At 47.0% G+C, this 26,140-nt stretch overlaps 4 protein-coding genes across 4 annotated transcripts; 1 reads left to right on the top strand and 3 right to left on the bottom strand.

The window, feature by feature from the left end:
* The first annotated feature begins 7,705 nt into the window (after positions 1–7,705).
* Positions 7,706–9,754, top strand: F4813DRAFT_349125 (uncharacterized protein). Its single transcript, XM_049242141.1, has one exon. The coding sequence runs from the start codon at positions 8,304–8,306 to the stop codon at positions 9,129–9,131; it is 828 nt and encodes a 275-aa protein (XP_049102949.1). The 5' UTR covers positions 7,706–8,303; the 3' UTR covers positions 9,132–9,754.
* A 1,412-nt stretch (positions 9,755–11,166) lies between these two features.
* Positions 11,167–12,970, bottom strand: F4813DRAFT_271354 (acetate kinase). The gene has a single exon (XM_049240374.1). It carries the CDS (start codon positions 12,849–12,851, stop codon positions 11,604–11,606), a length of 1,248 nt encoding a protein of 415 aa, XP_049102948.1. The 5' UTR covers positions 12,852–12,970; the 3' UTR covers positions 11,167–11,603.
* Positions 12,971–15,826: 2,856 nt separating this feature from the next.
* F4813DRAFT_271416 (uncharacterized protein) lies at positions 15,827–19,146 on the bottom strand. Its single transcript, XM_049240375.1, has 3 exons — positions 17,603–19,146; positions 17,400–17,551; positions 15,827–17,328 (listed from the first exon to the last, which is right to left on the bottom strand). Exons 1-3 carry the CDS (start codon positions 18,753–18,755, stop codon positions 16,015–16,017), a joined length of 2,619 nt encoding a protein of 872 aa, XP_049102947.1. The 5' UTR covers positions 18,756–19,146; the 3' UTR covers positions 15,827–16,014.
* Positions 19,147–22,517: 3,371 nt separating this feature from the next.
* Positions 22,518–24,374, bottom strand: F4813DRAFT_349076 (SFT2-domain-containing protein). Its single transcript, XM_049242140.1, has 4 exons — positions 23,839–24,374; positions 23,527–23,647; positions 23,109–23,259; positions 22,518–23,053 (listed from the first exon to the last, which is right to left on the bottom strand). The coding sequence occupies exons 1-4, from the start codon at positions 24,065–24,067 to the stop codon at positions 22,901–22,903; spliced, it is 654 nt and encodes a 217-aa protein (XP_049102946.1). The 5' UTR covers positions 24,068–24,374; the 3' UTR covers positions 22,518–22,900.
* Positions 24,375–26,140: the final 1,766 nt, after the last annotated feature.

Below are 26,140 nucleotides of genomic sequence, written 5' to 3'. Positions count from 1 at the left end.
CTAGCGTTAGAAAAATGTTCTTTTTCTGATTCTTCTTTTTTTTTTCCTTCTTCTTCTTATTCTATACCTAGGTAACTTGCCCAGTTGAAATCTGCAGGGACTCGGCCGGGACAGCACATGATGTATCTAACTACCTCCTATGCACATACATACATGCCGTGCATAGCAAAATAGGGGTGTCTGTTCAACATGAGGTATGTACGTAGGTAGGTATATATGCATGTATCTCCTTCGTCCGAGTCAGGTCGAACTGCTGAGCGCCGATCAATTGTAGATCACAACGCTGAAAACCGGATTTCGTCATGACTGATTACGGTGACATAAGTAATGTATCTCTACTGTAGGCAGTTATAGACAACCTAGTTCTGCACCGCCATGCGAGGTAACAGCTCACAGCCCACAGCGCGGGGTAAAATAAAATAAAATGGTACCTTGGTTCAGCAGAGTGCCACACGGACGCACATGTGAGGAGGTGTGAGGAGGTAAGGAGGACGAGGAAAATCACATCCTTGTCTGTCCTGTCGTGCGTGTGCGTGTTATGTATTGTACTAGGTTAGAGGGTATCTGCGTTCGGTACCGGTTGTATTACGCCAATAGCCAAGCTATCAATACCTAGTGTATAGCTACCTAATGTATATATGTCTAATGTATATAGGTATGTATATCTCTTCCATGCCTACCCATGTATATATATGTTCTATGTATACCTATGTATGAGGTATGTATGTGCGCCATAAAGCTTGCGAGTCAGGTTCGTGCGGTTGCGGTTGGCGTTGGCGTTGGCGTTGGCGTTGGCTAATATCGACATAGAAATGCCCAGCTTTTGGATAGCGGGGGGGTATCTAGAAAGTATACACCACGTAAGTGTATGTCCGTGTGTGTCCGTGTGTTTATCTTCATTTCTGTCTATGTCTGTGTGTAGTTATGTATGTAGGTATTGAAGAAACTGGCTAGGGAAAGCTACGGAATCTCGGCCCCGGACGATTAATACATAGGAAGAAGTTTGCGAATGAGCTACATATACCGAACGAGGTAACTAACACTGGAATAGTGCGATTTTACAATGCACGTAATAGCGACTATCAAAGAGCTAGGTTAGAATGTCGCTGAAAAGATCGCCCGCCGTAAGGCTGTGCTGTTGTTAGCAAATACGGGGCGTATCCTGCGGGCTGGGTCGGTATGTAAGTATGTATGTACGTAAGTATGTAGGCATGTATAGAAAGGGCCCCCAAGATTCCAAGATTCCAAGATTCCAAGATTCCAAGATTCCAAGATTCCAAGATTCCAAGATTCCAAGATTCCAAGATTCCAAGATTCCAAGATTCCAAGAACCCAAGAACCCCAAGGGCCCACGATCGTGCGTAAGCTCGGTAAGACTTGTTGTTGCATATACCGAACGGCCGGTGATCGTCTCGGGCTTGTCGTGGTCGCGGAGCCCCGGGTCGAGCGACAACATTCAACGGCGTATCCCGGGAACAGCATAGCGCTCTATGCGGTACGGTCTGGGTCGATATTCAGACGAGCGTCTCGCCATTTTAAATATCAACTCGGTCTCCCCTACATTCAACTAACCTAGGTATATACTCACATGTTTACATATGTTCGTGCGTGTATAGTATGTTGCCGTGAACATGTTATCGTAAACATCAAGGTAGCCTCTGCCGTGGCCGTACTTACACCCTACCTTATGTATAGAATAGCCATCTTCGATGGCACAATTCCTATTGGTGTCGCTGTAATTCTCGTCGCGATCCTTACATTACATACATAGCTTTAGCTATATCTTTACATTCTCCTCGGTATAAAGGTACGTATACTGCAGTGAGCTTAGTCTACCACGTTATCTAAGGTGTACATGTATGGCGTGAATACCTACATGAGGTATATATGCTAAGTCTCGTACCAAACAATCTTAAGCTCGGCCCCAGATTAACACGCACCTTGTTGGCGAGATTTCAGCATGTTTGTCTACCTACCTACCTATGTATACGTGTAAGGTACGTAAGTAAGTAGCATTGAGTATAAGAAAAATGCGGTCTGGCCAGATCCTCAGATATAGTGCATGCGTAATAAGCATGTAAATGCACATTGAAATGCACATTGAAATCTACTGTATGTATCTACGGTTTGTTTTGATCTTATCGCAAGATTCGCATGCGGCACGTAGACCGTAAACGTAGGGTCGGGTCTATGGAAGAGCTCTTGCGTGCTGCGTGCGGCGTGCTGCGTGCTGTACCTCGGTCGACCTATGTATGTATATGTGTGTATATATGTGTGTATGTATGCATGGTAAGCAATGCGAATGCCAAATAGGCAATCGAAAGGCCATTATAACATGCCATGGCATTTCGACAACTCTTTATCAGCTCATGAACTGATGCTCGAATGTTGGCATTTGCTTGTGTGGGCCATTCTTATGACATCTAGACCTAAACACACATACCACACACATACCACACACATGGATTAAGGTCCTGGGCTTGCGCTACTGGGTACGGGGTGCCATCCGGGCATCCATCCATCCAATGATTTAACTGGATTTTGCATTCCCGAAACAGATGACATCTCGTTCCGGGACGAGGTCCAGACCGTTTTGGAACAACCAACAAATGTGTGAATAGATGCAGATGGATAAAACTTGTATAAGATGAGCAAACCGAGTAAACACGAAAAAATCCAGAACTTCCAAGCCTTTCTAGGCCTTACGCAGCCCCGCGAGGCCTCTTGGGACCGTTTAGCGACCAAGATGCCGAGCCGGAAACAAGGCATCCACGGACGTGGAAGTATATCCAAGATAGACCGGCCGAGTCGTCTTGCTGACTGGACCTAAAGCTCCGAAGCGCGCGCGCCCCGTGTGGACACCAGAATTTTGAAGTCCAAGCTTCATTTGCGTCATCGTGGCAACCGCTCTATCCATATTTCTTCTGCTATGTACCTGGATGCGAACGAATGTATCGAGCAGGTAGAGCTAAGTAAGCAAGTAAGTAATAGATTCGTCATCGATACGATGTAGTTAGAAAATAAAAGATAAGAAACTAATATGCAATGTTCTTATAACTAGACACAAATATGGAACAGTTAGTAGTTCGGATACCTAGTTATACAAAAGTTAAGTGAAGCCTGTCGGAAATAGATATTTCGAATGATTCAAAATGCTATACATACAATAAGAAAGAAAAAACTTTGTGTGATAATCCATTACCGGCGCCATTGCTAAATAAACTTATAGATGATCTCTAATATATCGCTTTTGGACCATGTCGCTCTTGTGTCTCGGCCGCACTCGAGAGCGTACAAATAACATATATATATGTGAATATATATTCTACAAATATTCGTCCATCTACCTATCCTAATTGTAAAACTCGTTAGACGAGTATGTCCAAAGATCTGAAAATCCCATGAGATAGAGTTGTCCGTTTCCGTCTACCAAAAAGGCTTGTAATCTGGTTGGCGCGCATGGACAGGGTATGTACACTATTAAAACAGACCGCATTCAGAATTCCAGGGACCACCATCGTACCACAGGCAGATGTATGTATTGTACATAGGTATGTATGTGCATGAGCCGACCGGCTCTGCTCCGTAGGCTAACAGGACTTGGTTAATAAAAGTGAAAATGTAGTAGTATTATTAGACCGCCAGAAGCTTTGAGAATTTCGAGGCCGGCGACGGGCAATTAACGAATCTGCGAATCTAGGGAAGCATCACGCATGTACATACATACCTACATATAATGTAGATACATTAAATACAAATATGTAGTAGTTAATGTATACCATGTATGCCATGTATGCGTGGCCGGGACCCCGGCTGTCAAACGATAAGTTGGCCCTATAAGAGATACGAAGTTCGCGCCAAGATTTTTAAAAGGTGTGTTCCTGTAATGTGGACCTCACCGGCGATCTCGCTAGCAATCGACGATTGCCCAACATTGTTTCGATCTCTGTGTTGCTGATGCGCGGAGCCAGTTACTCAACCCTCAACCCCTAGAAAAATAGCTGCTACGCTTGCAGGCCGGCATGCTTCAAAGGCGGATTGAAGGAATTGCTGGCCGTCTTCCATTCCACTCATTCTATTCCGGTAGGTAGTACTCTTTATTAATTATTATCATCCGCATCCGCATCGTCCTTGTTCTAATCGTGCCGATGTGCTTCCCTTCGACAGGTAGGTAGGTATACAACATGGACGCTCAAGACTCGAGAGGGAGGGGTAGGCTGTGCAAGAAGGCTCGAACATAGTTAGCGCATGCTCGATGAACCCTGACTTTTGATCAATTCTAAGACCAAAAGACTAAGGCCAAGAGTCTAAGAGTCCAAGAGTCCAAGAGTTGGATACCCAGTTTGTCAGTAGTGTATTAAACCCATGTTATCGGGGTACTGCTATCGGGGTACCGAAGCAAGCCACGCTGAGCCTCCTTTGGACGTTGCACATAGCTTCGTCCCTTCTCAGGGTATCAGGGTATCATATTCAGGGACTTGCCAGCGGGAGAGAGACCATAATAGTAGCCCCACAATTAATTAGTATGGGCAAGCCTGCTAGACTCAGGCAGGGCATAAAACATTGAGAGAAAAAAAAGAACCCCCCCCCCAAAAAGCTCCATGTGGGGCTTGATATCCGCTTTCATCCAGTCCCTTGCTAAAGTTCTGGGGCCCTCCATCAGGCGGAGACCGATCTCTCTCCAAAATCGAGATCGCTCTTAAATTTCCTCGGGTCCCATTGTTAGAATTTGCTGGCTATCGAAACAACCGCACTCGGATACTACATAGTACGTATCTCCTTCACTATTTGGCACCGACCCGCTCTGTGCTTACATATCTTCGACTCCGCGGCGTTTATTCGTGACATCATTATTTTCCTCTCATTTCTTCCGCTTTCCTTGCCGACATTATTATGTCTGGCATACTATTCGGAGGCCCGATACATAAGTCATTATGCTCCGTCTTGCTCTCCTCCGCATGCCGCATACGGCATACGGCATACGGCGCAAGGAAAACAAAGGCAAAGGTAAGGAAGGGCTAAGGGTTATCCCTCCTCGTTAGGACCCCTTAATAACAAGTCAGCGGACTGCAACACATCAAACACATGTCGCATGGGTAGACATGCCGAGTTGGCGCCTTGTGAGACCTAAAGGTAGATGTGGCTAATGGCTAATGTACACTATCTGCTTTGTGTCTACACGAGAGAAAAATGGTGGAGTGGATGGGCAAGAGGATCGAGATGGAGGGGAGTGAGGTGTGGGTGGAGACTCGAGGAAAGCATCGAATTCTGAAAAAAACAGAAACGGAAAAGAAGAATGCCATGAAGGGCAAGCAGATGACAAAGTAACCAAAGGTAACCTTACATACCCCGACTCTGCCTATCATGTGCTGAAGTTGCAGAGCTCCTCTTGTTATCAAAATCCATTCAAATAAAAATCTAGATGGTCCAATAGCTGGTATGGTAAGTAATAATGGTATCTTATTTTTTCAAAGTTGTTTATTCGGCATATTGCAGTTATCATCCGCGATGGAGACACATGCGAGGGTTAGTGGACTTCGATGGAGCACATGTAACTGTCACCATGAAGAGTTTAGATGATCTGTGTCACACAAGGTTTTCGACATGTACCCTCTCTACTTGTTCCATGTACCCCGAGCTCCCGCCCTGTCTCCCTTTAACGCCATACGTCTTGGCAGATTTAACAAATAATCTTCGATCTATAATTCTACATACCCTACATATAGTATATGATCGAGAGATTGAGGCGTCGGGGGCGTCGAGGGCGTCGACGATGCCACAACTTACATGCAAACTTACATGCATCGGAACTTGACGTATCAAGGGTAGCCTGGTGTTCTATGTAAGAACCCTGGAAGTTTACCGTCTCTGGTTAAGTCGATAGAAAGCAACGGCTTCCGTTCAAGTCTTGTCCTCCTCCCCTGGATCATTTGCTCCGGATCTTAAGTATATCATTATACCTGGCATAGTTAATGGATCATGGATTGTGTGCTGGTAGGTATTATCGAAGAACGAGACAAAGGACTACTAAGTCACGAGCCTCATTTTTTTTTTTAATTACGTATATAGTAAGGTGAGAATAAAGACACAATTTTTTCGACGTATCCACAAACATAGTAATAGTCGGTCATAAGTTTAGGTACCCTACCCCATACCGCGTTTATACGTACACGACGTACAGTAACAGATGAACACTACTAACTCCTACGATATCTTACCCGTCCCTACTTAATAGAAGACTCTTTAAGCATGTATCCAAATGTCGTTCTATACTATAGTCAGTAAATAGTAATATAAGAGGCAGACGTGGAAGACTGTAAGAGCTAGGTCAGCTCAAGTATTTTCGGTAGCCTCCTACGTCACCGTCAGCATCAAAATTAGACGGTCCTGACAATACCTAGCGTAGGCCCGCCTTATGGGACATTGTTTCTCCTTGCGAGCAGGTGTTGGATGGAGACTGGGAGCACGAGTTACCGCTCAGACTGGAATGTTAACTAGTGACCCGAGTGACCGGTCTGGTAGTGCTGGCATCCTGAAATAGACACTAGGTGAAGCAAAATATGCTAGAAAATACCCGAGCAATGCAACATCCAGACGTGCCTGCTGATCATCTGTACGCAGCCTGGCAGCGCGACGCAAGGTGAGCCACCGTAGTGTACTCGTCTCGTCCGTGGCGTCCAATTCGTCAAATACCTTCAATGTTCTTCACCTACCCTTGCATGGAAAGAGGTACGTATTCTACTTCACGAGATCGGCTTTGTCGAAGCTTCACTTCCTAGAACGGATCAACGAGAAATCCTCCCGCATAGCAACGACGCAACGACATAACGACATAACGATGATATGCAAAGTGCTTAGAATAGCGTTTGCAGAAATATTACTGCTCATTTTCTTCCTTGACCGAGGAAATTAAGTTGGATTCGGCAACAAGGGAAAAAGTATCTCAAATGCCTCACGTCAAGGTTGCGGTGCGCCTTGGTAAAGTTCTATTCTGCGCATGAGTCCAACTGCGTAATATTCATACATGTCTAACCTAGGTACATATCTAACGTACATAGTTAGTGATGGGTAATACGAGAAATTATTCTTCGGGACGGTCTTGGATAAGGACGGCCTGCATACGCACATATGTTTCTAGAGTGATGAATCACGGCTTACCATCGCGATGAATGATTCTCTTGCAGGATATCTGTACGGGATATCCGAATATATCTGCTCAGGTGAACAACATGAAGCAGAGCCTTACGATGTAACTCGGTGCTGGTTGGTACTGGAAAGAAATGGATGTAACTAAACAGCTACATGTAAGTAAGGAAGTATGGAAGTAAGGAAGTAAGGAAATAAGCGGTGACGACGATCTTTTTTGGTTGTGTTCTTCGGCACTACATACAAGTGCATACATACATACATAGTAACCTACATAGGTATATACATACAAGTATGTAGCACGCCAATGCGCAAAGGGTACATTTGTGATACTCGCAAGACTTGGTCAGGTACAATGCCTCAGTCCCATGTGTCTGCAACCGCCCCCCCCCCCGCTTCCTTCTGCTTTTTTGGAACCACTTGCTAGCATGCAGCGGAACCCCTGATCCCTGTAATCTTTGTGCAATGTACCAAGGTATTTCTTGTACCTTTTAGTTCCGTCCTTTTTGGTTGGAAATGTGGAGGAAGTTGGGAACTCGATGGGATTTCATGCCTTTCCCATGTTCCTTTTTAACCAACTCACTTCCCGTCGTATCTCGCACGAAAAAAGCTCCTCTAATCTTGCCTCACCTTCCAACCTTCATTCTCGAAAATCCTCCTCAAAAATAGAAATAGCTACAGCACTAGTCAACCATACCCTAACTAGTAGCTATTCATCACAATTGTCGTCACCTTATATTTCGAATGAGAATAAACCAGTTCAACCTAGCTTGAGCTTAACGCACACACACACACACACACACAACCTGCCGAACCGCACACGTCTTTTCAAAGACCATAAACCATCCCCACCTCAAATCGTCTCGTCGTCTTTTCGACTCGTGCCAGTTTTAGCTGCCGCCCGTAAAGAAACCTTCTATGTGTTCAGAGTGTGCTCGATTAAGCATAATTCATTGAAGACTTTTTGTCTGCTCACATTACAATTTATTCGGCTGTGCCTTACCCTACTACAGGGGTTTGAGCTTCACATACACATCTACACAGTAAAAGACCGAACGACGCAAGGCAAGACTTGAGCACAAGCACGGCTCAAGCAGTCAATTGCAATTGAATCTTTATCTCGCTTTCCGCGCCCTATCCCCACACATACAGACACAATGCACGCCCGAGACGCCACCGGCCGTCAGGTCTCTCTTTTAAACGATGATCCATATGCTAGCCACCAGTCATACCACACGGCTATCCACTATCAATCCACCGGCGACCAATCGCCGCCGCCCCACACCCCAGAACTTCTCCGTTCGGATTCATACGACTCCAACGCCAGTTACGATGCCTACTCGCCACTGACACCTAGTCTATACGACTATTCGTCGCGCCAGCTCTACGATGACTACCTTCCTGATCAGCAAGTTGGCATGAAGCGTCCTGTCTATGTTGCAACCAGTCGTTCCAATTCATACGAAGATAATAGCTCCGCTAGCTCTGCCGCACCCGAGAAGACCGGCAAGCGATACCCCTGCCGGTACCGTGATAGTCATGGCTGTGAGAAGACTTTCACTACTTCGGGACACGCCTCGCGCCACTCCAAGATCCACACTGCCGAGAAGGCCGTTCAGTGCACGTACCCTGGCTGCCACAAGAAGTTCACCCGCGCAGACAACATGAAGCAGCACCTCGAAACCCACTTCAAGGACAAGTCGAGATCTTCTGCCTCTTCTAAGTCTAAGAGCTCATCCATATCTTCATCCTCCAAGCGTGGCTCGATATCTTCTAAATCATCATGCTCCCACAGTAGCGCGCCGTCTCACGAAATTCAAATGTGGGATTCGGACCAATACGGCCCCGATGCTTCACTTCCTTCCCCCGGTGGGGCTTGGGATATGCGTGGTCTCAACTTCCCACTTATAGGCCGGCCCGGTCCAGCCAGAACCAGCAGCGGACTGGACGCGCTGGCAGCAATCGCTTGCCAAGAGGGTGCTTAAGATATATCTTCAACACAAGCTTTTTTGTTTTTTATTTTTTTTATGTGCCGACTTAAGACCAACATCTAGTAATGAAGGGGTAATGGGCTTGTTTTGTTCCTATCTGTGTAAGACAGGGACCGGTATGGTGGGAAATACGATATAACACGGCGTTTGGGTATACTTGGAAACAGTTTACGACGGCATTATTGATACCACGGTGGCACGCAAACGATAGGCGCACCATTTTATTTTGCATCTTTGACAGACGGCTGGGAAAAGCATTCGAGCAGCATAGAGTGCTTCTCACGCTTCTCTTCGCTCACAACACGATAACCTGGGCCAATTGGCTTGTCGCCCCCGGTTTTTTTACTTGATTGGAAAAGGATGATGGAGCAGTTGTATAAACATCAGCGAGGGCGAATACGTGTGCTCTTGCATATTACACAGGGGGGTTAATTAGCAGGCGCACACGGAAATGCGCCGGAGACCCGCCGTAAAGGGTCCACATACTGCGTCGGGCGGCATTTGTCTACTATATATATGACGTTGGAGTTAGGCATTAGATACCAACGTCCGCCCGGAACAGAGAGGGGGCGGACGACATACGAAAATGAAACGCAATATTTAATGATAAAACTTGAATCCTCTTTGTGTTTAGTCTTGAGAACTGCTACGGTGATGAAATACTTTGTAATAACCAGGTGTCCCTGTCGCCGATCCGGCAAACGGACCCGACTAACTAATGTATATCTATGATGGGATACGACTAGTAAGTTCCTAGCGTCATTATTTTCCGCGGACAACACATCAAGGGGCGGGATGATCCTCAGGGTTCTACCGCACCGTACCAAAACAAGGGAATATTAAACTAAAGCGAGCCCTAACCTCGGTTGACGAGCACCAGTCCCTGATGATCCATCCAGTTTCTTCAACTTCGTCTGCTTTGCCTTGCTGGGCAGGTATGTATGTATGTATGTATGTATGTATGTATGTATGTATGTATGTATGTATGTATGTATGTATGTATGTATGTATGTATGTATAATATGCGTATGTATTGTACGTATCGGCGGGGAGGGTCATACACACCTACGTGCATACCTACGCATTAAGGGTAGGTAGGTACGCGATGTGCGCCGGGCTACGTGCCGGGCGATCTGCGGGTTGGGGTAGGGTGTTGCAGCGATATTTCGGTACCATTCCGACGGGGCGGCCGTTGAGCAAGTTGACCTGAACCGTTTTAGCCTGTGTCTTGACCGTCTCCCGCGGAAGTGGTGGATAGGGGCAGGTAGGTAGGTAGGTAGGTAGGTAGATGGAGAGGTGGGCCTGGAACGAGACGGTAGCGTCAAGCACCCTAGCTAATTTGGTAACGACCTCCAAGGCACCACGTGTGATTGAAGTAAACGATAGGCGAGCGGGCGAAGAAAAGGTTGGTTTTGGTTTTGGTTTTGGTTTGGTTTGGGCTGGGTGCATGAGCGTCCCGTACGGAAGGTAGGTAGGATACGGAGTAGCGCCGTCCGCAAGGGGGGGGAGCTGCAACTTGGGAAGTGGGAAGCGCATTATTATTACATATACATACGCTCCAGGGACCCCCTTCCCCCCTCCCCTCTCCAATCGACGTCATCTTGCATCAGTACGTCATATCGCCCCGGACCTTACCCCTAGACTCTGTGCCTCTTTTCTTCTTTTCCTCTTTTCTCCATCGAGCCAATTTTTTCTAGCCTCCCCCCCTTCCCCCCGTCCAATTCCCGGCCTGGCCTTGGGAACTTCACATTAGTGTATGTATGTAGGTAGTTCGTTCGCTCGCTTGCAGTCAGGTCCTAACTGGGGACTTATGCTAGAGCCCCGAAACTCCCCACTGCCCTTCGGCTCGTCACAAGTCACTTTTCCCAACGATCTGCTAGGAACGATCGTCGGTGCTGACAGGCGGGGGGATCCATCACGTCTTAACCCTTTCCCCCCCGTGCCTGTCGATCGTCGATTTTATTTTTTTTATTTAGGCCGGGAATAAGTTTTATTCCTTTGTTTCTTTTCTTAGAAGTGGACTGACTTGCCGGGGATGCCGAGATTTGAGCAAATTATTCGTCGCGCTCGCTCGCGGGAATAGCTTCACATTCCCGCCTCGCTTCACTTGCTTGCGTTCCGACCCTTGTTCCTCTTCCCTCCCCCCGGTTGCTGACTACGCCGGCAGATCCTAAAACGTGCTCGGGCTCGAAATCCGAGCCCGGACGGGGAATAGGATGTTTCGTGTCATGATCGTTGCAGGTCAACAGCTAGGTAGGTGAAAGAAAACGGTAGGAAGATTCATCGATCGTTTCTATAGCTGGATATGCCTATACATACCCCTTTCCCTCGAAGTTGACATGTTATTTCCATATTACATTACCCCAGATTGTTCCCAAACCCTTCCCTTGTACGGCTCCCTAATATGCAATGCGTGTAATGTCTACCTATATATGAAAATAGATAGATGGCTAGGTATCACGCGTCTCACCATAGCTCGTCGTTGTCGGCGCACCCCCTTGCCATCTCGTACTGCTCATCTGTGCGGCACACGAGCGTGCGGTGCCTGGCGTGCTTGGCGCCTACGTCTTGCACAACATTCGAGATCTTGGCTGCGTTGAGCGTGGGGTCGATCCCGAAACCAAGGCACGCAGTCTGCCCTGCGACGGCCGCGCGCAGCTTGTCGCTCTTCTCGCCGATACCGCCCGCGAAGACCAGCGCGTCTACCTTGCCGGCTAGGGATACGTAGTATGAGCCGACGAAGGCGCTCACGCGGTCCGCGAACAGGTCGAAGGCCAGTCGGCACTCAGGCCGGTCCGAGGTCGCGATCTTGCCGAAGTTGGTAGTGCCCGTCAAGGCCTTCCACCCGCTCTGCTTGTTGAGAATCTCTTCGGCCACCGAGATGTGCAGCTCCTTGGTCGACGACGGCGACATTTTACCCACGTCGCTCGCGTAGTGGAACACCAGGCTCGGGTCCACGCTGCCGCTGCGCGTCGCTCCCGGAAGCCCCGCCAGCGGCGTTAGGCCCATGCTCGTGTCCCAGCTGTGGCCGCCCTTGATGGCGCACGCGCTGGCGCCGCTACCCAGGTGCAGGGCGATGATGTTGAGGTCCGCCGGGTCCTTGCCGAGGTACTTGGCGACGGAGTGGGTGATGAAGGAGTAGCTGATGCCGTGGAACCCGTATTTGCGCAGCTGGTTGTTCTTGGCGACCTCCTGGTCGATCGGATAGGTGCAGACGTGCGCGGGTAGCGTCGAGTGGAACTGCGAGTCGAAGTAGGCGACATTGAGGGCGCTAGGGAGCTCGTCCATGCACGACTTGATGATGCGCAGCGAGTTGGCGTTGTGAAGCGGTGCCAGATCTGTTAGCAGCTCCAGGTGGTGGTAAGTCTCTTGCGTGATGATCTTGGAAGTTGTGTAGTCGCCTCCGTGGACAACTCGGTGACAAGCAACCGATATGTCTCCCTTGGCAGATAACTCGGGCAGCTCCTGGTCGCCGGTGAAGGTGTCGAGCAGGACTTTGAAAGCGTCATCCTGGGTTTCGACTTTCTCTTTTACCTCCTGATGGTCAAGAACCTGTACATCGCCCCGCGAGTATGAGAGCTGCGCCGGTGGCGCCGTCAACCCGCTAATCTGGGCTTCGGCAAGCTGCTTCGGGGGCTCGCGGTGCTCAGCCGTGTACACGGAGATCTTGACGGAGCTCGACCCCGCGTTGATGGAGAGGATGACCTTGGTCATAATTTCTCCACCCTTTTTTCTTTTCCTTGCGGTATTTCTGGATCCGGTAGTACAATGCTTCTCCTACTGAATATTGATATTCAGGAACCTATAAGAAGCGTTTGCTAGATACGGTGGTAACTCTTGGTAAGTATCCAATTGGCGGGTATAAGTCGGTATGAGTAAGGAGGACCGAGGTACTGATGTAAGTAAGGGAAGTAATTGTAACGGTTGCAACCTCGTTAACAAAGTGTCACGATGATCCTCTTTTTATGTATTTCCAGTTGTCGCTGTCGCCCTCTGACAGTTGCGAAGTTCCCTCTGCTGAGTACTATACTACACCACATATGTACTGTCCGCTGTCTTGGCTCTTCGTTTTCCCCGCTACGACGTTCCCCGGGCGTACAGAACATGTGCATATTACCTTGCATGGCATGATCATCCCATGACGTCTACATATGGCCTGACTTTGCCGGCTCTAGCCACGCATTAGCCTCTCTTCGGGCAGTTGCAGCGCCGCAATCCGATGCTTATGTCTTGTTTCCCTACAAGTCCGATTGCGTGAGGCGGCCGGATGCTATCGAGTTTCTAAACTTTTCTGTCCTAGGATTATTATTAGTTGAGCTGGTATACATAGAATATTCGGTCCGTAGCATAGGTTTCTGGTGAGATGCACCTCGTATCATTGACTTATAGCTTCTTTCTTGTGACTGGGAGACCCGATAAAATGTGGATTTGGTAATTCTTTCGGGGCGGGTGGCTGAGGTGATTAATATGGGTTGCTCATTGGGTGGTAGTTGGAGTGTTGAAGGGATTGTGGGTTTTCACGAACGGTCCGTCCCACGGCAGGTATAGAAGTAATGTTACGATTTATAAACAGATTTGTTGTCGCATTTAATACGATGATTACTATCCAGAGGCAAAATTGGAAGGATGCCTTTTTTTTTTTTGGCAGTTTATACGATCTTAATATGAGTCTATCTGATTTTATTAACTGACCTTACAACCCAATATCAGCATAATCTGCGATACAACCTTCATGACATATTTATATCCAATAGTACTAGGCAGAGCTATTGATCATTAACAAGCCTAAGCGCCACTATGAAGAAGAACTAAAGCAATCCCGCTCATAAATTATATGACCTTATAAATATCTTTCATGTATTGGCAGGAATAAATCTAGTGTATGTGATGGACTTAGGAGAAATGGCTGGGAAGTGAGAAAAAAAAAGGGGGATGCCTTGGATTTTTTTTTGTGTATTACGATAGGGACCTCTTGATTCTCAGGCAGGATCCTCTGTATATAATAGCATGAGTAGGTATACACCAAGCTCAACTCACTCTAAGTAACCCGGCACGAGAAGGCTTAGAAGCACACATAGGTATCCAGCCACGGGGGCACTCCCGCAGAGCTACAATTTGATGACTCGGTAGACTATAGTGTATAGTTTACGAAACCAGGGCACTAGGAACGTCAAGATTGTGCTCTTCCTTTCCTCCCGGTCATACTACACCTATACTAAAATTTAAGGAATTATCACTAACTATAACATAACCTACAAGGAACTTATACTCCTAGACGGTAACCCTGTAACATATCTCAAACATCAACGCGGTCTAAGTCTTCATGATATCCTGGCTGTTAATAAGATTTCGCGACCATGTTTCAAATACGTACCTATATAGGTACTTATATATAATAATTCTGTTTGGTATGTACGCGCGAAGTGCAATATATATATAGTTGATATCCCTGAGCAATAAACTACAAAATAGAGGTGATAAGGCGTTGTTTGCCGCCAATCCGTATATATAGATAGAAACAAACACCAGCAATCCGCAAGAAACAAAGGAATCGGGATATATACTGTGCTCACAGAGTCGAGGTTCCTAAGGATTAGTATAGTTCCTTTAGGGTGAAGTTCATCTCCACTGTAGCTCTTCTAGGTATCTCTTAAGTAACGACGACGAAATAGGACGACGAGGCGATATAAATGGCGATAGGCGATGAAATTGACGTGAGAAAAAAAATGATTCGGAGCACCTAGATACAGCACTCAGATATCTCAAAGTTCCGTTGCGTTTTGTTTTTGTTTTGTACTTTCCTACTCATACATAATATAAACCCCATAACAAGAGAGAAAGTCCTTTTTGTTTCTCCTTTTATGACGTCGAAGTCTATTTGCAAAATTTCCCCTTTCCGTGAGGCCCCTCCCCTTATGCGAACAATCCACGCCGCGAATGCAATTGCGAGAAAAAGAAGAAAAAATTCAGTGCTGAATACTTTTGTCTAGCAGTGAGATGCTAACCTCCGCGAGCGCAGAGACGTCTAAGGGCCAACGAATCCGCAGAGACGAGTAACCGAAGGAGGGACTAAAATAATCGTATTGATCACAATCACCACCTAGATTTGGTTCTTAGTAGAATCTGTATTCTGTGCAACCAAGAGGACAAGCTTGTAGTGATAATCCCCTGATGCAAAGGCCACTATTATTGGTGGCAGGTAGGTTGCTTTGTAGTGAACAAACGTAAGAGAAAAAAGTAATTGCGATGTCAAGTCTACTGTGACCGAGATGGTTGGCTCGAATTGTCATCAACGAGGTGGAATTAACCTCTTCTCGTTTATGTGATAACCCACATCAGTAGACCGAAAAGATATAGGGCTTCGTAGCCCTTTCATTTTGAAGGTGTAAGAGCTTCTCGGGAGTCGGACATCCATCATGTGCTGCATACTAATCGTTCGTAACCGCCAACGTAGTAAGTCCATTGACCATAAGTCCATGAATTGGTAGGACTCACAGCGCATCTTATTCAGACGTATCCAGGAGGTTTCATTGAAAGTAATCGATCATCATTGGTAAATGGGCATCCGTCCACTAACCGCACCAAGAAATTCCACCGAAATCGCAGAATACCACCGTTTTGGCTCCACTAGCGGGAGCCAAAACTAGAAGGACAATAAAATTCAAATGGTCCGGGTCAGGAAACATGATTTACCAGTCCATAGGCTGGTAATGTTGTACAAGACCCGTGAGATGTCGAAGCGCCGCATAAACTTCGTCATTTGGTGATTCATCATAATACTGGAATCGAGTAAGGTAGACACCTATCTTAGGAACGTAAGATGACTTAGGTATCTAAGCCTTATGGATCATCCTTATAGTCAGTCTTTCGGACTGATTTAGTATGCCTCGGTTTCGTGACCAGCAGTAGTGCCATTTGTGATCGTTTTGTCACTTATGCTAGCCTGCTCTTCCATTCCAGAGTTGTGAGTGCCATTGGGGAGAGAACCGACTTGTTCACCAAAAGGCAAAGTTGTGGTTTTTCGGTCGGTGTTGTCTGACGCTAGGCCATTACCAGAGGACGCCGGCAGGGCCTCGCCTTGCTGGCTCGCTGCGCTCATCGTGGGATTACCGATTGGGGAGAACTCTGGAACTGTTGCAGAAAGTTGGGAATCCGAGGGATGAGTATGGCCATTGATCCCGTTGCCCGTTGGGGAGACCACGCCATTTCCATAGAGGTAAGGTGCAAAATGAGCATCCGCATTAGTCGGTGAGAACATGGGAGGCGCTTCGCCCCCATATGGAATCATCTGGGGCCAATACAACATCTGACTGTTGAAGGGACGGTAGCTCGTTGGTCCGTCATTCTGGGCGTTTGAGAATCGCATTCCTATATCTAAGACCCACTGCTCCCAGTTCTCGCGGCGTCGTACCTTGTCTTGCCCGTCTTCCGTTATGATAAACTCGATATGGGGGGAAGTGTCACAGGCTATGCGAATGATCTGATAATCGGCTATTTCTTGCATTCGCTTGAAGGAAGCTATGACGCCCAAGGGTACAAATCCTTGAGAATCCATGCATCTTCGAAGGTATGTATCCTTGCAGAGGTTGTCGATAGAGAAGTAGTACTCAACTTGTGATAATACTCCACTTAATAGGTGATTGGGGTCTGTGTATCCATTGTACGGACCGTTGCCATGCGGGTACGCCGGGGATTCGTACGGCATGCCGATTGCTGGGTAAGAGGAGGCTCTCGAAGATGGGTGTCTGGCGTGCTGCGCGCGATTGCTCCCCGAGCTGGGCCGACTGCGGTGTTGGCTTCCGCTTGCCTGGGCTGGATATGCGCCTCCGTATGGCATTTGTACGTAGCCGTTAGTGTATGGATGACTAGGTTGCCGTACATTTCCATTGCTCGGGTAGTTGTATCCGTTGGAGCCCTGGTTAAACTGAGATTGCGAATGGCTAGCTCCGTTCACGGCAGAATGACCTCCACGGCCGCGGGCGCCGCCTTTTATGCGCTCATTACGGCCCACAGGATTTTGGCCCTGGAAGCTAGAATCCTTAGCACCATCTCTTACGGGCGGTGCCGATTTCTGTGTCTCATCAGCTCGTTGATTCGAGCTCGCAACACGAGCTGGAACGTGTTGGCTAGCAGCTCCATTAGTTGCAGGGTCAGGGGAGTTTTGCTTTAACGCATCTGCCTTTGAGCCAACCTGGAGTCAATATTAATTAGCACATTGCTTGCATTACTTCCCTACTTGGCTGAGACAGGTTTTTGACTTACGAATTGTGCTTCTCCCGAAGCCTTCCCCGAGGCTGCTTGTGCCTGCGGCTTTCGGCTGTCACGGGCTGTTGATATATCAACAGATGCACGCTTAGACACTGATGCTGGAGTCGTGGCTGCTCCCGTAGCCGTACCATTGTACTGAGTTCGATCTGGATAATCGTTAGCGGGCCCGCAAGCTGTAGAGAAATCTAGTAAATTACCAAGTGAGGCAGTAGCAGCGTGATTGCCCCTTGCCGCAGCATCTCGTCCACCCCTGAGACCACCACGACCGCCCCGCGAGCCGCCTCTCGGAGGTATAGGCGTGTTGAACGACACACTAGGTACAAACTCTATAGGCTGCCACTCCTTCTTGCTCCGAGGCTTGCTCGGAGCAGAATCATCCTTCTGCTCCTTCTCGGACTTTCCAGTCTGAACTTGAGCCTTCTGTCCGCTTGCTGCTGTTTCAGGAGTTGGCCAGGACGAAGTGTTATTTGCGGCCGGGCTTAAAGTCTCAAGAGCAGCTTTTTCTTCGCTGTTGTTTAGCCTAGCGCCCCTTGGCGCCGTCCTACGGGAGGCTTGATTGCCATTGCTTCGGAATTGATCGAAGTCCTTCTTGGACTTTGTGTTACCAGACGACGGCCTGCTTTGGGCCGCGTTTGCTTCGACACCTTCGTTCTGGGGTGACTTCTGCTTCTGGTCCTGTGTTGTTGCATTGGACAGTCCGTCAAGTTGGTTTGCTGTGGCGCTGCTGGAACTACGTGGTTGTGTACCTGTGGGGGAGGTGGTCTTGACCTTTGCAGCCCTGGCTTCCTGCCTCTGTGTCCATACGTTAACTGCTGGCACCGGTGCTTCAGATAGCTCTGGCTTAGGAGGTAGATTCTCCTTCTTCTCTTGGTCCTGATCTTGACCAGACTCCTTTTCGGTTGCTCTGCTCTTCTTGCCCTTTCGGCCTCTCTTACCATCCCCACCATCCGTCGTCTGCGAGGTAAGGGTCTGGCCACGCCCTCGCCTCCCGGCACTTTGGGGCACAACTTCACCTAACACTTTCTCGGCGCCCTGGCTCGGTAAGCCAGATAGGTCCGCCGCTTTATCACTGGTGGAGGTAATATCTGAATCGGTGCTATTTAAGCTAACGGATTCGGCCTTGACAGAAGAGCTCCTGGTGTTTTGCGAGCCATCTAATTCATTCGATGTTGTCGATATTGCGACGGAGGGGGCCCGCGTACTAGGTGTAGGGACGACATCGCGACTCTGCGTGCTCGTCGTTGATGGCGCTTGACTCTCCGAACTCGACTGGGACGCAGTAGTAGACTGCATTGTAGTAGGTTGGCCTTTTGCGGCCTGAGCGTATGAAAATGTTGCCGAATTGGACATAGCGCTGCGACTCGACCTGACGATATTCGTATGCAAGTCCTGCAGTTGGGTTGGTTATGCAACAGGGTAGCTTGCAGCTACTGGTCTGTCGCGTACCTTAAATAGACGAGGGGTAAATAATCTGCCCACGTCCACCGACACGCCAGGCGCTCAACCAGCCCTGGAAGCACCTCACCAGCCAAGGGTGGCCCTCCACAAGTATAGATTTAGGTTGATCAAGCTTTCAAGGGTAAATGGAACTCGAGTCGAAGCTCACAGATAGATCAATCAGCGCGGTAGTAGATATAAAATTGGCAATGCGAAAAATCTATCACACCAATAGTAGGGTTTCGCGTTGAATATATTCGCGAAACTGGCGATGGATGAGAGGATGGAGTGCCGGCAAGAAGAAATTTTTTTGCTTCTTATAAAAATGGTCCAATGGTAATTGGGTTATCGATTTTCGAAAGTGAATGCGGGGTGCGATCAACAAACCGCCTAGGCGTAATCCGACTGAGGACAGGGGAAGAAGTAAAAATGAGTATGTGTGATATCGAAGAGGGGGCTTTTGGGGTCAGGTAGAAGAAACTGCAATTTTTGAAATACCCGTCAGCCAGTTACGTGGGTGACCAACAAAGTAGTGTCGTTTAGGTTTTGGAGGATTGAAGAGGGGAAAAAAATCAATGAGAGAAAACGTGACAGTTATCCGAAAGATGACTGTGCTTGGGGCTGCAGCGGATTTTAGTTTGGGAACCGAACCCGATGTGGCCTGACCAAATTCAATCTGCTTAAGTTAGAAATCCCATGGATTTTGTTCTAATTCGTGTTAGTAACTGGACGCTGATCTTGGATGGGCGAGATAAAGGAGCGGTTCGGACCGTAATGGTTGCCCACAGTTTGCGTACGTGAGGGTGCGGGACAGATTTGTTGTGGTACCAGTAGGAGTAGGAGTAAACAGGTGTAGAACAGGTGTAGACGTACTTGAGTTGGTGATGATGGAAGAGAATAAAGTGAGAGTGAATGGTAAATGTAAAAGTAAAAGTAAACGTAAGGGAAGACAAAGCATAAGGTACCTTGTAGAAGCAGGATTTCCAAATTCGCGGAAGCGAAGTGAAGCCTGTGGTGCTTCTTGGATGTGGATTGTCTTCCTTTTTCTCAAGAGTAACTGTACGCGGGGTTGAGAAGTAGGGTTTTAACAAATTGCAAGGTAATAAATGAGGAAGTGTGTGTTTGCAATGTTGTAAGAGTACGGGTGTGTGTAAATGGGTTTATTTTGTGTGCAATGGAAAAAAAATAAAATTTCCCTCTTCTTCTGGTCCCTTGCTAAACGACCTAAGGAAAAAAAAAAATCTAGCTAAGATCGGGTAGCCGGTGGTTGTACGGGTTGAATTTTAAATTTTGAATTTTGTAACCTACAAAAAGGTACGCCTTGGTCCAGATTTAGTTGGAAACTTGCAGCTACCTACTGATGGATGGTGCTTGCTCAGTATAGGGACAACCCTCTACATTAGTATGTACATACAGTACCTATATAGCGTCTGTAAATTTATTTAACCTTTTTGCACGTTTGTTTTTACCTACGTGTATGTACATTGTGTCGCCTCTTTGGGAGCATACCTTAGGTAGGTACCTATTCTCTTCCTCATTTTTAAATCTATTTCCATCTACTATAATAACCGCAGTGTCACTACCTGAACATCCACCTCTAGGAACCCGGGGCAATGTTTGGCAGGTGCCTGATGTGTAGCATGTAAATATGTAGGTACATACATATTAAGGAGGTAGGTAGTTACGACTTGAAGTCGGGTATGGATCTAATACGTGTGGTAAGTACATACCTAACCTTAGGTACCTCCCTGTAGGTAGGTAGGTAGGTAGGTAGGTAGTGAGGTAACTTAGGTAGGTACATGTAGAGGTCTAGGCGGAAAACAAGGTTACATGTTATTTCACGGCTGTTGCTCGGCACGAACATGGCATCTTCTTAGTTTGACGTAGCTTTGTAATACCTGAGGTAATACTTGTAAGTGAATTTTAAACTAAGAAATGAAGCATGACGCTTAGAGGCACTAAATAGTCCACATTATTAAAGAGAATCCGTGGGCGCGTACATGGGCTGCATATACATGTAGTTTGCGGCGGATCCATTACGAGGTGGATGGTAGTGTAAGAATCTTCAGACTTCGAAGACGAAGACGAAGACGGGGACGATCAAGACTGAGGGGATACGAATGTGCTGTCTTGTGTTGCGTCACATTTGTAGCTATACATGTTCACATAGACACTGACAGCTTGACCGGTCTATATAATCAGATGATAAACTCGATGTATAAATCATCTCTGTCATTACATACTACTAGGGAGGTAGTGGTAGCTTATCCGAAAATAAGAGGTCTAATTCCTTGCTGCACTAAACCATAAAATATGATAATCAGCCATGGCTTATAAGTGAGGGGCACAGCAAGCCCACGACCAGACCATAGCCATCACCATACATACCTACATATCTACCTACCTAACCTAGAGTATACGTCTTTCTTTTTTTCTGCCTTGACTTTTTACCGAGTAGAATTACACTCAATTAAAATTATATTTGGGTGCCTGTCTGGATTGCGACGAGTTTATTATACACGGCTTGCTTACCACCTTCTACAAGCAAAACCGATAGATCGGTTATACCTTAGTTTCCCATCTCTCAAACTCGTGTCCAAATAAGGCATGTATGTCTGAGTAGACATGCGTCTTATTCCATATAAAGAAGCTTCTGGTTAGGCTGAAGAGAGGGGTACGCCAATCAGATGCCTTCTTCTTTAATGTCTTCCGTCCGTCCCGTATATATCCCTCGTAGGGCAAGCGGACCTGATAACTCTTTATCATCTTTAAGTTCAAAGATCTTCTATTTTTAAATGACTCATTTATTATTTATCTCTCTCCGCGTGGGGGGTTTGATGAAATCTTTCATTTAGGTAAATAACCACCTAGGTTAGATTGTCTTTTCTTTCTGCTTTGGCCAGACATCCCTCATTCTGCCCCGCGTAAATAGAAATTCCATTTTTAGAACAATAATGGAAGCATGTGAATTGTACTCTCACCTTCCGGTAAACTCTTTTCGATATCGTTACGCGACGTCCATATCGGCCTCTAGATCCCCTTACCGCGTATATCTACGTAGTACCGTAACTATCTCCTAAAGTCATCATTGATTTCCATGCTACCTAGTCTGCCTGAGAACCAACCACAACAGCCATCATGTTGCTCCGCTTTCTCCATTCGATCATCCACTGTATATTTCATATTGTAGATGTACTTACCTCGTCCCTGAACTCGCTCCGTTTCTTCCGCCCACCTTGAAGTTTTTTTTAGAGGGGTTTCTTGGCCTCTTATAATAATATATCACCCGGAATTTGTCTTAGTGATACGCGAGTAATAAGTTAGACAACTATGTATTGCTGCGAGTGAATATTATAGGCATTTATAGTAAAACCTGTGTCTAATTCGAGTCTTGAAACATGTTTCCCGCCGCTACATGTTTTCTTTTCTTTCCCTTTTTACAACTGTCCGGCTCTTTTTCGAATTCATGCTTACTAGGTATTTGCCAACAAATTTTAAGATCGGGGTTTCCCATATCTCCAGGCAAAACGGGGTGCAGGCTCCGAGGACCTTGGCCAAGGTACGCTCAACCCCAACAGGTGGTCCTAAATGAGTAGTTAGGCCTTATCCATGGTGCCCTTTGTGTATTTTCAAGTTTGACACCTATAATAGATGTATACATAAGTAATACAATGTGGCCTGCTTATATCGGATCGAACTCTAGATGAAGCTTCATAGACCGCTCTAGGCGGATTTGTTGATTATGACTTTGCAAATCAATGAACTATATTTTCCTATAGTAAGGCCCCGGTTATACTTTAGTCGAATAATTGATTCATTGTCTTGTACGGAGGTATGTATTAACAATTAACCACTTATGAATATAATGTTCAAGACTTCAAACCACAAATCAATATGGAGAGATATAGGCAATGCCAATGCTCTACCTTCGCCCCCATTAACTTTGTAATTGATTTTCATGCTGGCAAATAAATTCCAATCATCGTAACCTGTAAGTGAGACTAATAGACTTCTAACTGCAATACAAGCGAAACACAATAATATGCAACAAATGGGATCTAGCCAGTCATCCATGTAGCCGCCCTCCGCGCTCCAAAGCTGGTAGCTAGTCGAAGACCACTTGAGCCCATCGGAAAGTAGCTGATAAGGTACCAGAGGAGGCATACAATCTGAATGACTGCAGCTATCAACGTAAGAAGACCACTGTGGAGCTGTACTGGGTTAGCCGCCTCGATCTTGCCCTGGAGTAGGTGATTAACGACTTACACCCATGGAGAAGTAGATAGTCAGTGCAATGGATCCGAAGTAGGCTGCCGTGAAGGGCAAGCGCGTTCCGGATGCTAGATGTTGAAGGTACGCCATAGGGCCCATCATAGCCGCGAAAGAACAGAGAAATAATATAGAGCCAAAGGTCCATCTAGGGGACAAGATACTGTTAGCATGCTATCCTCGAGTTGCACACCGTCTGCACAGAACCTGAACAAGGCCAAGAAAACGTCGTAGAAAGAAGGTTCGATCTACCGGCTGATCACCCGTGTCGTTATGCAAGATTGATATATATGCAGCAGCGGCTGCTTGCAGAGATCTTCATCTTATCTAGAGTCTTATGGGCGCCATCTTTGACCACAAGGACAAAATAGCAGGGGTAGCAGAAATTAAGAAGCTAGGAGAGTCTTAGCCTTACAAGATAACGAATTTGCTAGGCTTGGTCACGAAGACCGGCCACAGAACGAAGCAGAGCAGAAAGCAGATGAAAGCAGCCAGGTTACAGGCACCGAATATTAACAGCCGGTCCCACCGGCTCACTAGGTAGAAGAATCGAGATTTCAAGTTAGTCCAGAGGAATAGCTACGGTGGGTCGTTGCGTCCATGTGCGAAGGTAAGACAACATGCGCGCCGCGCGGAAGACGCACGTGGTGTCAACCATTAAAGGTCCGCTGAGAGGTCTGCTGCAGGGGAAACCATAGGTCTAAAAACAAGGACGAGGACGACTCACGGATAAACCAGCCTTCCTCCTCTTCACGACGGTTGCTAGCTGGCAGTGGAGCACCAGCGCCTTCCGTGGTGGGTAGTTGTACATATCCGCGGTCTCCAAAGGGGTTCAACGACTGTATCGATGATAGTAGTCCGGACCGCTGTGACGTATTCGCTGTAAATTCTCGGTCTGGGTCACGGCGCGACCACCCTAAGGAGTTCATGGATTCCCTAAAGGATGCAGACGCCATCGTATATAATATCTCTCGCTCGTTGGACTTCAAGTCGACAGTATCGGGTTCCGGGATCGTTCGGGATCGCAAAGGAGGGCGATTTCGGTCTCGGTAGGTATGTGTATGCGTATGGTTTGGAGATATACGGGGCGGATCGTGCGGGAGATGCTACTTCGTAGTGGATGTTACTATGCGTCAAATGACCCTTCTCCTCTCGCGTTGGAGCTGGATAGTGCTAAGGAAGGAGGCTGTGGGTTGATGGGAGATGAGATGCGTCGATGCGTCTAGGTAGTTGATGTCGCGTTTAAGAGGCGCTAAAAATGAGGTGTGGTGGAGAGTGCGTAAGTAAAACCTATGCATCAGCCAAAGCCATGAGCCACACAAGCACAAATACGGTTGGTAGTCTGTGCGAGTGGGGCCGCTAGCATGACATTCGGATGTACGTCATTGGTTCCCTTACCTGCATGTGGCTTCAAATTGATCCCGCTAAAATGGGACCCGCTCAACCTTGTCCTACTTATACCTTGTATTTTGTCTGAAGATAAAAGTCGGGCACTGCACGCTTGCATACCCGGTACATAGATGTTTAATATAAAGTGGTTCTTGCTTTTATAAAAGTAAAGATGCTGGTATACTCGGGTGTCTTTAGAATATTATCCTGGTCGTTATACCATAAGAACACAATAATTTCTAATTTCGTTCAAAGAGTTGGCATAAACGCGTAATTTGCGAATATCGTTATAGCTTAACTATTCCGTAAATATTTGCGAGTTATGTGGTTTGTTAACGCAACTCGCTAATCTGCTTTCTACTCCTCGTAAATCTAATCATCCGTCTACTCCGCAGGTGGACGGATGCAATACCCCCCCTATCAGACAGACATTCCGAATTGTCGACATAGTACGATGTTGATGTAATGTAATATATACGCAAGTTTTAATGGTCGCGTAGATTCGATGGCTAGGCGCTTGCGTATAGGTACCACATCTATATACATAAACATACACACACAGAAGTCTACCTACCTTGCTTATCATTAAGGTGTGTTAGAAGCAACGCATCTTATTGGTGGGAGGCACCTCAGTCATCTAAACTTGGGATATACCTCTCCTGATGGTTGCAAGACTGGTCAACTTCTTGAAGCAGCGGAGAGCGCGGCTAAGCAGGTTGTAAAATATTAGTCAAGGAGTAATGCTTGCTAATATAGACTTAGGTCTCACGTAACTAATATCCTCAAATTCATTGATTAAATTTGACCAAGTTTTCATTTTCAATGTGCGGTGTGTTTATAGTATGTTCAGTGTTCAGTGTTCAGTGTTCAGTGTTTCTCAAGACAAGCCTTACCTGTCCATTTGAAGCATCAGCTAGGTCCCGTTATTGTTAGGCCGCTGGGATTGCCAATCACGCACCGTGCCGAACGGACGCTATCCAAACTTTATTAACAACCGCCCACGGTGCTGGATGCGCTACGAAAATGATTGGCTCCCACTGTCAATGCTGGGGATGCACCGATGCACCGATGCACCGATGCAGAAGCCGCGGATCGTCATGGGGAAGAGGCCGGCAACATTTGGGAACCTGCAGCCTTAAGTTACATCGGAGCGGTCGTCGGTCGGCAGAGGCCAAGACCTACTTACTCCCATACCTACTCCACCTACCATAGCTTCCGTTCACGTCAACCTGCTGCCATTCTACAGAGCATGTAGGTTCCAAGATCTACCCCTCCATCTTCAACAGATCATACTACGTTGTATGCAAAAGAGACTATTCTACCAACCGCTATGACCTCATCGCCTTCGTATTGAGATGAACATATCTCAGAAACGCTGCTGCCGCGCAGGACTCTAGAATATTAAAGGTTTCAAAGCTACATGCATTCATCCTGTTATAAGCAGATAGCAGATGTAGCCCCATCTACACACCATGCGGCTCGCATGACTATCCCTGCACGCTGCACGGGAAATTTGTAATGGACTAAGCTTAGAAAGTACCGTTTGCGCAAATGCTGCACCCCGCCATCAGTAGAAAAGAAAGACACTTGAACGCGAACTCCTACACGAGTTTCTAAAGCGGGTGCCTTACGCAAAGAGC

This window comes from Daldinia decipiens (assembly GCF_022478715.1).
Source record: "Daldinia decipiens strain CBS 113046 unplaced genomic scaffold F4813scaffold_5, whole genome shotgun sequence".
NCBI classification, from domain to species: Eukaryota; Fungi; Ascomycota; class Sordariomycetes; order Xylariales; family Hypoxylaceae; genus Daldinia; species Daldinia decipiens.
Note: the sequence above shows the minus strand (reverse complement) of the source record. Positions and strands in the feature narration are given on the sequence as shown.

Excerpts from the sequence above, each read along its gene's own strand:
- F4813DRAFT_349125 (XM_049242141.1), top strand. The coding sequence starts at position 8,304 with ATGCACGCCCGAGACGCCACCGGCCGTCAGGTCTCTCTTTTAAACGAT.
- F4813DRAFT_271354 (XM_049240374.1), bottom strand. The coding sequence starts at position 12,851 with ATGACCAAGGTCATCCTCTCCATCAACGCGGGGTCGAGCTCCGTCAAG.
- F4813DRAFT_271416 (XM_049240375.1), bottom strand. The coding sequence starts at position 18,755 with ATGTCCAATTCGGCAACATTTTCATACGCTCAGGCCGCAAAAGGCCAA. Across the intron at positions 17,552-17,602 it reads CGCTGCTACTGCCTCACTTG|ATCGAACTCAGTACAATGGT; the intron begins GTAATTTACTAG and ends ACGATTATCCAG. Across the intron at positions 17,329-17,399 it reads CTTCGGGAGAAGCACAATTC|GTTGGCTCAAAGGCAGATGC; the intron begins GTAAGTCAAAAA and ends TATTGACTCCAG.
- F4813DRAFT_349076 (XM_049242140.1), bottom strand. The coding sequence starts at position 24,067 with ATGGCGTCTGCATCCTTTAGGGAATCCATGAACTCCTTAGGGTGGTCG. Across the intron at positions 23,260-23,526 it reads CCTAGCAAATTCGTTATCTT|ATGGACCTTTGGCTCTATAT; the intron begins GTAAGGCTAAGA and ends CTTGTCCCCTAG. Across the intron at positions 23,054-23,108 it reads CTATCTACTTCTCCATGGGT|CTCCACAGTGGTCTTCTTAC; the intron begins GTAAGTCGTTAA and ends AACCCAGTACAG.